Raw genomic sequence first — 13,023 nt, forward strand, 5'->3', positions numbered from 1 at the left:
TGAGGTAGGTGGATTTGGAATAATGCTCTAGGGTAACAATAAGTGTATGCAGATATGGTGGGACCTGATCTGGAAAAGCCTGGCAGACTGTCAAGCACTGCTTCACTTCACCGTGCCATGGCGGCCTCTGTCACTAGCACAGGAAGGTCTGAGGTCAACATACTAAAAATAATGCGGGCAAACATGAAGAACAAAGGCTGCTCATCTGTCATGGGACACGCTGTGCCAGCCCTGAGCTACAAGCAGTGCAGTGAAACTCATAATATTAAGCGTTTTATTTAGAAGATAAAGAGGCAAACGAAAGACACCAGAGACGCATTTTCTTTATACAGCCTTTATTGTTGGACACAGATATTTATATCAATTCACACTTTCACAGAATATACTTTGTGAATGACTTGTCAGCACAAGTCAGCTAACTGCTAAATATGGAGCTTGTTTCTCCAGTACAAACACTTCTATGTGCCCAATTCAACTAACAAGTCTACCTGTAATAAACGTACAAATCTTAGATATTAGAAATGAATTACAAAAAAGGCAGCTGCTAATAGGGTATCAAAATTCAGTAAATTCTATAAATATTACAACATACACCAAGCGTACTTAAAAAAGAAAATTAAAAAATAAAAACATTGTTAAGGAAAATGTCACAGATTTATTAAAACAGATATATCAAGAACTTCAGAACACTTGTGGCACATAAAACACTACATAACAGAGGAGAGCCCACAGACAATAAATACTAAGAGGACAACATAAGCATAACATTACAAGCAAAGGGACAAACATGAAGAAGAGCAGCAGGGCAAAGCCGGCAGACAGGGAGGGGATCTCGCTGACAGTTGGAAGGTATTAGGCGTCAGACAAGGACCTGTCACAAACAGCTGTTGTGCCTTCTGATTGATAGTGTTTTTATTCTAACTGATGAGAAAAGTTGCAGGCAGGTCTGACAGAAAGCACAAGGGTTTGGGGTTTAAATGTAAAAAGCAGAGGGGAGAAATCCCTGAACTAAAAACAAAAGCTTCACATACCACAGAGCAGTAATACTCGACTTGAACAGCAAATCATGTGTGTTGAAATAAAAAAAGAAGTAAATCCCCACATGTTCAAAAACACATTGTGATAATACAGTCTTTCAGTCATTCATGACATTACATTTCTATTGTTGGCTTTATAAATGAGTGCTGCCTGCAGATTCTTTTTCTTTCCACAGCACAAAACGAGAAACAGCTGGATTGATGTCTTCCCTCTTTCATAGAACTATAAAGAAATTTTAAACGGACATAAAACATAGAATTATATGTAATGATGAGGAAAAAAAATCCCTTTTTTGAATGACATTTTGTTGTTTCGAATTCATGCTCTATCACAGTCAGCATTCCAAAAGGTTTATAAATGGCTCATTCTTAACCTGGCATATAATAAGGTGGACATTTCAGACAAAACACAAATGTAATATTTAGAATTCATTTCTTTACTAGGAAAGTCTGACAAAGGTTTAACTGACCTCAAGTTTTAGAGGATGGGCTTGAAAAGCACTAATATGAGTATTATGTAAGGCCATAGAATAAAATTTGTATTATTAAAACATTCCTTGATACGTTGATAAATGTACTAACTTGTCGATGCTTAAGAGGTAATCTAATTTAAAAGCTTTTTTTCATAGGAACATTTGAAATTGTAGCAAAACGTTAGATCTAGCATTCTTCCAAATATTTCTGTGTAGTTAAAATGTAACAGCACAATTAATATCGGACTTCACCATACTGTGTTCCTTCCACTTGGATTGTGTAATTTAAAGAACAGTATTTTATTACATATACATCTATGTGTGAGTGTTTGTGTATATAATCGACATGATATGTTAATGTGAATCTCTCGCTAGGATTAGAAATCTATTATAAATTCAATCAATCAACGCACCATCTTGTACCCATATACAGTTCAGTTGCATACCCCTTCGTATTCTGCCAACAGGACCTACTGTATGTTCAGTGTATGTTTAGCTTTCTCCTTTTTGGCAGGACCCTTCATATTCGCCCTGGCTCTAGGTCTTTTTCCTCCAAGAGACTGATCAGTTGACTGAAGCTGTCTTTAACTGTTTCCATGTTATCCACAGAACATGGCTGCAGAATCCACCTTTTTCCTCGGGCCAGGGGTTCCAGTTCGAAATATTTCTTTATCTGAAAGAGAAAAAAAAACAAAAAAGAACCACACCCAGTTAAACCTACAACATCAAAATCCACTCTTGTATTTTAATCTAAATCTGTTGCCTGTTCTTATGCCGAAGGACATCGTTGATCAACTTGGAGGTCAACTGATTGTTTTATTTGGTGACAGATTTGGCAATCTGCTCTTGTTCTGAGGTCTTAAATGATGAATCAAGTGCTTTCGGAAATGCAGTCAGGCTGAAATTCCCACAGAGCCAATATTTTTTTACACAGTCACTGAAATGTAATGTTTAAAAAGTGGAATCAGATTCTGAAATGGATATCTAGATTTTGTGTTATTTAATCAATGTAAAATGAGTTCAATTTAAAAATAACCATCTGTTAAAAATAAAACTATTCATAATAAAAAAATGATAGCCAGGAGCATAATATTAGCAGTTGATTCTACAAACTGTAAGGGCTTTGACTTTTTCTGCATGATTTATTTTATTATGCTGGCAAACATGTGCAGCAAGAGCAAAGAGAAACATCTGTGATTTTACTGAAAAGAATGAAAAAGGTTTACCAAACTTTTCTTTGACATTTCTAAAAGAATTATCAAGTGCTAAAAAAGTAAAATGTGCAAAATAAAACACACATCTGTGGTTTAATTTTAATAAAATAATCATTGTCTCAAAATGCTCAGTTTCCATTGTTGGCCCAGGAGATGCCACAGATTTTTGCTTTTCCACAGTCAGTTTCAAAGCAGTTATTGTTAGTCAAGTCAATTCATTCTTGTACAACGCTCTTTACCGAGTACACTAGCATGTTTACAGGGGAAATACAAATGAAAAATGATATGATGTAAACAGACACAAACCCAAACGGAACGAGTTCTTAAGCCCTGTGCTGACTAGCTTTGTGGTGTCCTCTGCCACCTGTTCAGTGTGTCTGTAAGTCTTCAGAAGCATCCTGCATTGTTCCTGTTCCAAAGAAGGCAGGCGCCTCTTCACCTGATGGCTACAGACCAGAGGCTCTTACGTCTCACATCATGAAGCCCTTTGAGAGGCTGGTCCTGGACTATATGAGTACTCTTGTGGTAGACCACCTGGACCCACTGCACATTGCCTATACAGCAAAGACTGGAGCGGAGGATGCAATTATCTGGCTGCTCCATAACGTTATATAATCTTATAATCTCACCTTGATAAAAGTCGCCAGCACTGTGAGGATTATGGTTTTCACTTCTCCAGAACCTTCAGTACCATCCAGCCATCTCTATTAAGTGGTAAACTCAGAGATATGCAGGTGGATGAGCCTGTGGTGTCCTGGATAATGGATTATCTGTTGGGCAGACCGCAGTTTGTGAGACTCAAGGACTGCGTTTCTGATACGGATTGGAGCAACACTGGAGCACCACAAGGATGAGTCTTGTCTCCTGTTCTCTTCACTCTGTACACCTATAGCTATAAACATAAAGCCAAGTCATGTCACTTGCAGAAATTCTCAGACGACTCTGTGCTTACTGGGTGTTTTGATAAAGGGAATGAGACGGAGTTAAGGAGTCAAGTAGAGAAGTTTCTTTCTTGGTGTAAAGAGAATTGTCTGCATCTTAGCATCAACAAAACCAAGGAACTGGTTGTAAATGTTTGCCGCACTAAAGAGCCTCTACGTTCAGTCACTATTCAAGGAGTGGATGTGAGGTGGTCCACTCTTACAAGTACTTGGGGGTCCACATCAATGATAGATTGGACTGGTCTCAGAACACAGAACACAATATAAGAAACAGCAGAGCAGGCTTTTCTTTCTTAGAAGACTGTGATCCTTAATGTGGGATGTGAAATCTTTCACGTCTTCTCTAACTCTGTGATGGCCAGTGTGATTTTCTATGCTGTGGTGTGCTCGGCTGGTAACATCACTTCAAGAGAGGCCTACTGAATCAACAAGCTAATTAAAAGGGCAGGCTCAGATAGGGGACACTCTCTGGACCACCTGAAGATCGCAGCGAAGGGGAGAATTAAAAAAACAAAAAAAAAAAGCTGAGTGCCATTATGAACAATGCTGCACATCCTCACTCTGACACACTAACACTGAGGACTTTCAGCCAATAAATCATTCAGCAGAAGTGTGTCAAGAAACGCGACTGGGGGCTCCTTCATACCGACAGCAATAAATCTACATAATGACTTAATATGACTGTGACAGCCAAGTCAGAATTTTTCTTTCTTTTTAATCTCCTTGCTGGTGTGTGTGTTTAGATCAAAGTGTGTGTATTGTGGTGGGCAGCTGGATTCCATGCCTGCCCGGGACGCCCCTTCTACTTATGTTCCAGGGGAGCAGCCAGGGGCTCCTCTGTACCTCCCCCGGGACGCTTGGTGGCAGCCTCCCTGGCTCATGATGGTGCCTCAGTTTCCCACAGGGTTTCATGGGAGTTGGAGTGCTCCCCAACCCTGTGGCAATCTGGGGTGGCCACCGGGGCTGCAGGGATCCCAGAGCCAACTTGGACACCTCTACAGCCCTGCCCGAAGATGCAATTAGCGCCAGCTGATTCAGCACCTGGAGCACTTCCGGGAGGACTATAAAAAGGGCCTGCCTCCATTCATTCAGGGCCAGAATCAGGAGGAGGAGTGGTGGTGCAAGGTGGAGACTTGTTAGTGTGGAGTTAAGTGCTTTTGGGACTGTGTATTGCCTGTGGGGTTCACGAGGAAGACGTGCCCCAGAGGTGAAGAAAAATAAAAAGTCTTTGTGTGTTAACACGTGCCTCTGGGTCAGTTTGTGCCGGGATGGACGTAATATAGTGCCTTATCACAGTATATTTATGCATTTATTTATTTAAAGAACTTCCTTAAAAAGCCAAATTTCCAATTGTCCTTCTATTTATCTGTCTATCCATCTATATATCCATCTCTAATCCAAACTAAAGCTTGGTGATGATTCATTTTTGTCACATCCTGGTCTTTAGTCCTAAATTAATGTTACACATATGATTTGAATTCTTTTTGTCTATCACAAGTTTGCACTTCCATAATGCTGCACTTTAGTTGTCTGTAAAGGTGTAATTAACGGAGTAAATGTACAGTATATGCCAGACTATATTTTTAGCATTCATACTCTTTGTTATCAAAGCCAAATGTTTTTTTATGTGTGTTTGTTAGTGGTGGTGGTGGAGTTGTTGTTCATTTTATCATTTTTTTTTTTTGTAGCTTCTGTAAAATTTTAACTTCTCCATGGGGACAAATCTAATCTAATCTGCACATATACAGCATTGTGAAAAACTCTGATTTTCTCTATCTCTACACAGTTTCCACAGTAAATTTGGCAAATATTTCCATGAGTTGTAGTAGTATAGAGGTAACAAAAAACTGTCCTCAAATTTTGACGTCACCTTTCATTTTTTTAGAGTGAAGGGTAATACGATAAACAATACAGTCAGTCAGGTGTGGTAAACATTGCTGTTTCCCTAATAAATTCACCTCAATTAAAGGAATACTTTGGTTAAAAAGCAGTCATGATTTAAACTAGCCAGGCTGATTTAGGTCTGAGCACACAGGTTCTACAGGCAAATAATCCCATGATCAATTCCTATAAAACTCAGTAGAAACGTTGGTAGTACCTTTTAGTCTGGGTGTAAAACCTACAAATGCCATATCTAAAATTGTGGAGCTCAAACAAGCCACACTACATGGAAAAAAGCCTGAAGCCAAAGCAAATCTGTACAAGGGAAATTCACATTCACATTAACTATAATGTCACAAGGAACCTTATAAAATCACTTTGGGATTAATGGACTGTTCTTCTGTTAGAAAGACACAGAGAAAACATGGGCTCCACTGCAGAGTAAAGGGTGAAATATGAAGCTGACAAACAGTATTAATGCTTGCTTCAGTTTTGTTAAAATGCACTTAGTTGATACCCTAAAGGTCTGGAAAAAAGTCTTTGCTGATTGTGGAGAAAAGTGAACTAACACTGTGAGAAGCTTTGCGTAACAGAGAATGGGAATGCAGATTTATGTCAGATAAATAACACAGAGGGGGGTCTGGCTATGGCCCATAGCACTATACTCCCTGCCACATGACATGCCTAGTATATGACTCCCCTACTCAATAGTGACTATTACTCCTGAGTAACATGAAGTATGCCTTGAAATGTGTGAGTTGAGACAGACCCAAACGACAGGGCATGTTGCACAACATTACTGATGTGTAAGGCAAACGTCCCTGTCAATGGAGCAGAGCTGTGAAGGTCTCCAGCTGGACTCTACTGGCCCTTGCATTCCACAATAAGAGCTTCATCCTAAAATCCATGCATGTTGATGGTACACTCATGGTTTGGTAACCATTTGGACATTAAAATCTGGACAACAATTAATTAAGCAGTGATGAAATTGCATACTATATCTGAAAATTGCTGGTTGGATAATGGATGGATGGATGGATGTCAGGCTATCCTACACTGAGCTGATGCTAAAGCACTGGCAACTTTTGCCGCAAAGCAATGACTGAAAATACAAAAGCCACCCTACGTTAAAATGGCTGAAGAAAATGAAATGTGTCATTCTGGTGTAACCCAAACAAACGTTCAGACCCAAATGCCATTAAGATGTACTGTAGTTGCAGGAACATAAAAAGCAGTGTGTGTTCAAAGGCCAATAAATGACACTGACTTTGAGCACATTTTGCATTAAACAGTAAAATAAAACTTTTTCATTGTGCAGTAAAATGAATAAAAACAAGAAAAATCTTGGTGCAATTTCTGGCGTGAATGGCAATGTAACTAGTCACAGAGTCCAAGGGCGCAGTTAATTTTTCACATGATACATTAGGCATTGTCCAACTTTCCAGAGCATTATTAAAAAATAAAAATAAAAAAATTAAGTGTTATCTTTTTACTGTGGGTGCCCTTACATTTAATATTTATTTAGAAAAAGATATAATAGTGCAGAAAAATCAGGCGTAAGTTGTTTTCAAGTGTGTACATACAGTATATATTTTTTAAATGTAGCATTTTAACTGTAATTTCAAATGAATACAGAATTATACACCCATTCATTTTCTAATTTATATAAAGGGTTCGAGGAGCTGGAACTTATCCTGGTAGAAATGGTTACAGGTCAAAGAATGCCAGATCTGTGGCACACTGACTAAGATCAAGCCAGTTAAGAGTTGATATTTATCTTAACATGATCAAGTTATGCTAAATTAAACACATACAAGTAATAAAGACTAGAAAGTCCAGACATATTTTATGCCATATTTACGCCTCCCAATTTAGTCTTAAAAAAACTTTTGTTATTCAGATGTGACTAATTTGCACTGTATTGTGTACAGAGGGTCTTGTTTGATATACGTAGCACTACAAACAATGTGTTTAATAACCCATCACTTCAGTTTACTTGAAAACAGACAAATGTCCCAAGATTGTGACACTCAGGAACTAGGAATCATATTTGTCTAATGTCAATGTGTTCTGGACATCTAGAGAACTCTGCTTGGTCACACAGTCTTCCTCCCAAAGTGTGCTTCAAGTGAAAATATAGCCTTCATTTTAATGGAAAACCTTGAAAACGCCTCCAGTTAAAAAAAAGAAAAAACGAGCAACAGAGAAAGTGTGAATCCAAAGTCACCAGGGCTTAAGTGAATGCAGATCAAGCGACAGTGTAAATAAAGTTTTCCTAATTGAATACAAACAGATCCGTGTCCAGCACAGTGTAAATATGCCAAAATGGTGTATCAGCCTGATACCTCTGGAAAAATCTCTGCCATGTTAGTCCAGAGAAACAAATAACTGCATGTTTGTTTACCTGATCATAGAACAACATGAAATACAGATATGCAAGCACCTTTTCGTCACCATCTTCATGACACGAGAAAATGAAGAGAAGAACAAGACACACCACAGATTTACTGTGAGAAAAAGAGGAAGCTTTGGATGAAGACAACTGAACATATTAACAGAATCTTATTGAATATATACTTTGGACTGGGTGTGTGTGCATGGCGATACTTGTGGAAACCTAGAAACAATGTTAGTTTTTACACGGAGAACACCATCCTCTGCGGTGGGGTGGCGCCCTGCCCAGGGTTTGTTTCCTGCCTTGCGCCCTGTGTTGGCTGGGATTGGCTCCAGCAGACCCCTGTGACCCTGTAGTTAAGATATAGAGGGTTGGATAATAGATGGAACACCATCCTGGGATACTTTACTGTACGAGTGTTTACATTTACTGTTTTTTTTTTTATAATAGAAGCCCAGAGAGGTTAAACCATTTGGTAATTGTGATACTATGACTTCAAAGTTCTAAACATGGTCTTCATTCTAAAAATGATTATTATATTTTTCAGGTATATTAGATAAAAGATTATGCATAAGTTTAAATTGCAGCAATTCCTTCAAGGCAAAGGGTAACGGGAGATAAAGTAATAAGTTACATTTCTAAAATATTTTATTATATTTATCGCATAATGTATTGATTTATTAAGTGTATGGTCATTCACAAAGAACAAAAGACACACAGACAGTGCAGAGGGTATATTCTAATACTAACATATGAAGAGTAAAAAAGGGCTGTGACGAAAACAATGGATTAAAATAACTCCACAAACCTTGAAGATGTGGAAACGAACAAATGAGAAATGACAAATAAAAGTATTCACAATAAACATTCTAGTTTTATTATGAAAAGAACCAGCAGCAGAACAGATGTGCTGCTGACATTAACACACATTAATGAGAAGAAACGAGAGGGACTGATAAAGCAGCACATGGTATTCATTGAGGCAGAGATATAAAATGACAGGAAACAGCAACAAGAGGTTTGGGAATGTTTTAAGAGGAAGATTAGAACAGAACAATAGAGAAGCATTGGGACTGAATTTCCTGGGCAAGGTGTATTCATGATGCAACTTTATTTTTGCTTTTTTGTGAGTAAGGGTATAGATAATAATTATTTGTTAACGGTGACATAAATTAAAAGACGTTTGAAAAGTTAATCCTATGATATGGGACATTAATTAGATTAGACAGAACTTTATTTGTTCCCAGGGGAAACCTGGCTTTTGACAGAAGCTCTTTCCATGAATATAAACAGATAGATAAATAAATATACAGTATATACATACACACACCAGAATGACTAAAAAGAAGGAAAGCTTCTGACTTGGCAGTCCCAATCATAAAGGGTTCCTTATGCAGACATATTGCCATTGGTATAAAGCATTTCTTGACACTCGTCTGCTGAATAATTTTTTGGCTGGAAGTACTCAGTGTGTCAGAGAGGACGTGCAGCATTGCTCATATTAGCACTTAGTTTTGATTTAATTCTCTCCTTTGCTATGACCTCCAGGGAGTCCAGAGTTCATCCTATAACTGCGCCTGACCTTTTAATATGCCTGTCAACACTCTCACCTGTGTTAACGAGAGGATCTCTGAAATGATGTCAGCAGGTCCTTCTGTGGCAGGGCTGAAATTCAGTAGAAATGGTTTTTTGGGATTAAGTTCATTTTCATGGCAGAGAGGGACTTTGCAATTAATTGTAATTCATCTCTCTTCATAACATTCTGGAGTATATGCCAGTTGACATCATAAAAACTAAGGTAGCAAACATTATGAAAATGAATATTTGTGTCATTCTCAAAACTTTTGGCCACGACTGTAGTAATGCTAGTTATACTGAACATTCCTGAAATATGCCTTATTACACAAACAAATGACATGTAAAAGGAGCTCTGCTCTGTTTTAAAGATGCTGCAGTGGATGAGTGACAAGATTAGCAAGAACAGAATAAGAAGTTCTCTCACAAGTGTGACATACACGTAGAACAAATATTTAGAACAGTTGTCTTAACGTTTGAGGAGGATGTGCTACATGTTAACTGGCGATCTGGAGACAGACATAAAGAAGAGTGATGAAAAACAGTTTGATCAGAAAGGAACAACAACAACAACAACAACAACATTTATTTATATAGCACATTTTCATACAAACAGTAGCTCAAAGTGCTTTACATATTAAAGAATAGAAAAATGAAAGACATAATTATAAAAAAATAAATCAACATTAACATCGAATAAGAGTAAGGTTCAATGGCCAGGGGACAGAAAAACAAAAACTCCAGACGGCTGGAGAAAAAATAAAATCTGTAGGGATTCCAGACCATGATACCGCCCAGTCCCCTCTGGGCATTCTACCTAACATAAATGAAACAGTCCTCTTTGGATTTAGGGTTCTCACGGAAGGGCTTGATGATGATGATGGTCACGTAGACTTCTTCCTTTTAATCCGTCCATCATTGTTGGAGCATCATGAAGCTTTAGGAAAAAGTGTACAATTGTGAAACAGCAAGGCACCTGTCGTCGGCTAATAATTCTAAAGGAATTAAACACACGTGCCAAATTATTTAGAAATTTCCATAAACACTGCTTTATGTGGAAGACATTGGTACAAAAAGGCAAATTCTTGATACATCAGCAGACCACAGGATTTTGAGGAAACTACAACAGTTTTCAATTAAAAAATAGAGAGAACATGTCATGACAATATTAAGTTCATGTTGGAACATTTTCTACATCAATATTTAGCACTACATTTCTCGAAATATAGACTTTAAACAGTAATTCACTTCTTCTTCTTTTTTTTTATTTAATGTGCAAGATTTACATTTCAATACATTTGACAGTGAGATGGCAGCCAAATGCACAAGTCCCATACTCAATCCAAGAGTCTTGGCTGCAATGCAATTGTAACATTACATAATTAAACAGCTCTGTTGTTTTGGCTATTTTTTCCAGATTTTTTTTTCTTTCTTTCTTAAGACATCACTTGCTTATTTCAAACATTTCATTGACTTCTCTTGCTGAATCATTACCAACTGCTTTGTCTATAAGATTATATCCTATTCTCCTGTCCCACACCCAGCGAGTAGCACAGCTAGACAAGGCTTAATGCCACAGAGGCATCCTTGCCAACACCAGTTAGCTGAAATGTTTCATAATTTAAATTAAACGTCTCACATTCACTCACATTAAAGTGAGAAAGAAACACTGTAAACATTATGTAAAAATGTTTTAGGTTTACAGCAATGAGTGATTAGCTGGTATAGTATCATTGCTTAGATAAAACTAAAGAGCTTGCTGAAGTACATGAAATCACAGTATCTTAGTAATAGGTTTCAAATAAGAAATTTAGATATAGCAGTTAATACGTTGAAGAGAAAAGTAACAAAAACCTGCTCTTTAGATATTCATCATGACTGTGCCAATAATTAACCACTTTGTGAAAACAAAGCTTTCTTCCACTCACTAGCAAATAGGTGTTTAAAAAAATTAACAACATTCTTATTCCCACTAAATCCGATTTTGGGTCACAGGTGTCAGTGGATATTAGAGGTGTGAGACAGATAGTAACAACTCTTTGATAACGCACTGGGAGTTGGTGGATGTATTTGTGTTGAATGACAGCATTTTCAAAACTATACCCAGAGAGTAAGTACTTTGTGCAGTTTTGGTCTCCAGGCTACAAAAAAGGACATAGCAGCGCTAGAAAAGGTCCAGAGAAGAGCAACTAGGCTGATGCCAGGACTATAAGTATGAATTATGAAAAAAGATTAAAAGAGCTGAGCCTATACAGTTTTGGTAAAAGAAGATTAAGAGGTGACATGATTGAAGTGTTTAAAATTATGAAGGGAATTAGTACAGTGGATCGAGACTTGTATTTTAAAATTAGTTCATCAAGAACACGGGGACACAATTGGAAACTTGTTAAGGGTAAATTTCGTACAAACATTAGGAAGTTTTTCTTTACAAAAAGAATGATAGACACTTGGAATAAGTTACCAAGTAGTGTGATAGACAGTAAGACGTTAGGGACTTTCAAAACTCGACTTGACGTTTTTTTTAGAAGAATTAAGTGGATGGGACTGGCGAGCTTTGTTGGGCTGGATGGCCTGTTCACGTCTAAATTTTCTAATGCTCAAAGGGCAGCAGATTTGTTTCCTTTCTGGGTCTTCATATATTTTCTATAAAATAAAGTGCCAAAAAATCTCTGTCTTCATGTCAGCCACTGTGGGGCATGCCCTTTAGTGACAGCACTAACTTTCTTGTTAACAACAACATAACAGCTAGTATAATGTCTGCTACTTGGCTGTCCCAAATTCAGTTGTCAGTCTTTCACTATTTTTGCAAACTATTCTGTGAAAGTAAACATGAAATTATTTTCAATATATTATAATTAATTTTTGAATAGTGCAGTCTCTACGTACTTGTACTAGTTTCCATCTATAATGTAATGACAGAAACAATCAAACAAGGTTGAACATGCACTAAAACAGAACAAATTATAATTTGATTAACATAAATTTATAACAATACAAACCCATTAACATTACAATGGGGGTAAGGCCACTTGACAATGGAGGGGAGGAAACCAAAATTGTCAGTTGATGGCATTCTTGTAGAAAATAAACAGGGGCTTGGGGTTTGAACCATGGTTGGTATTAAGTTACAAACAGTTTAATATAGAAGCAGAATTTTAATGGTTAGATATTATTACAATATTGTATTTGTTCATGGTTGTTATCAAGACCTTCTAATGTCTCCATATTGAGAAATAGTTATGTTTCTCCCATCACAACTCAATTTTAATAGAACATCTGTAGAGTCAATGAAAATGCACCACTAATTTTATTTTAATGGCATAAATATATTACATGTTTCACACATAAAAAAATACATCTATTTTTTTTTTATTTAGTTCTTGCTTGTACAAGTCACCTCATTATGAAATGTCAAAAAGCCCAAAATGAATGTCAAATTTGTTATGAAAACATAATAAGCAGCTGATACTTCTAATCTTATGCAATCTTCACCCCATGCCAGGAAAA

At 37.2% G+C, this 13,023-nt stretch overlaps 1 protein-coding gene across 2 annotated transcripts in view; it reads right to left on the bottom strand.

Annotated features, from left to right (window-relative positions):
- Positions 1 to 447: 447 nt before the first annotated feature.
- The window catches only part of LOC120532486 (ADP-ribosylation factor-like protein 15), a 450,163-nt gene continuing 437,587 nt past the window's right edge, over positions 448 to 13,023 (bottom strand). For both annotated transcript variants that reach the window (XM_039758514.1, XM_039758512.1), the window contains one exon: positions 448 to 2,183. In XM_039758514.1, the coding sequence (XP_039614448.1) occupies positions 2,031 to 2,183 (153 nt within the window). In that variant the 3' untranslated portion in view covers positions 448 to 2,030. The remainder of the gene's footprint in view (positions 2,184 to 13,023) is intronic.

The sequence above is a fragment of the Polypterus senegalus genome, chromosome 7 (genome assembly GCF_016835505.1).
Source record: "Polypterus senegalus isolate Bchr_013 chromosome 7, ASM1683550v1, whole genome shotgun sequence".
NCBI classification, from domain to species: Eukaryota; Metazoa; Chordata; class Cladistia; order Polypteriformes; family Polypteridae; genus Polypterus; species Polypterus senegalus.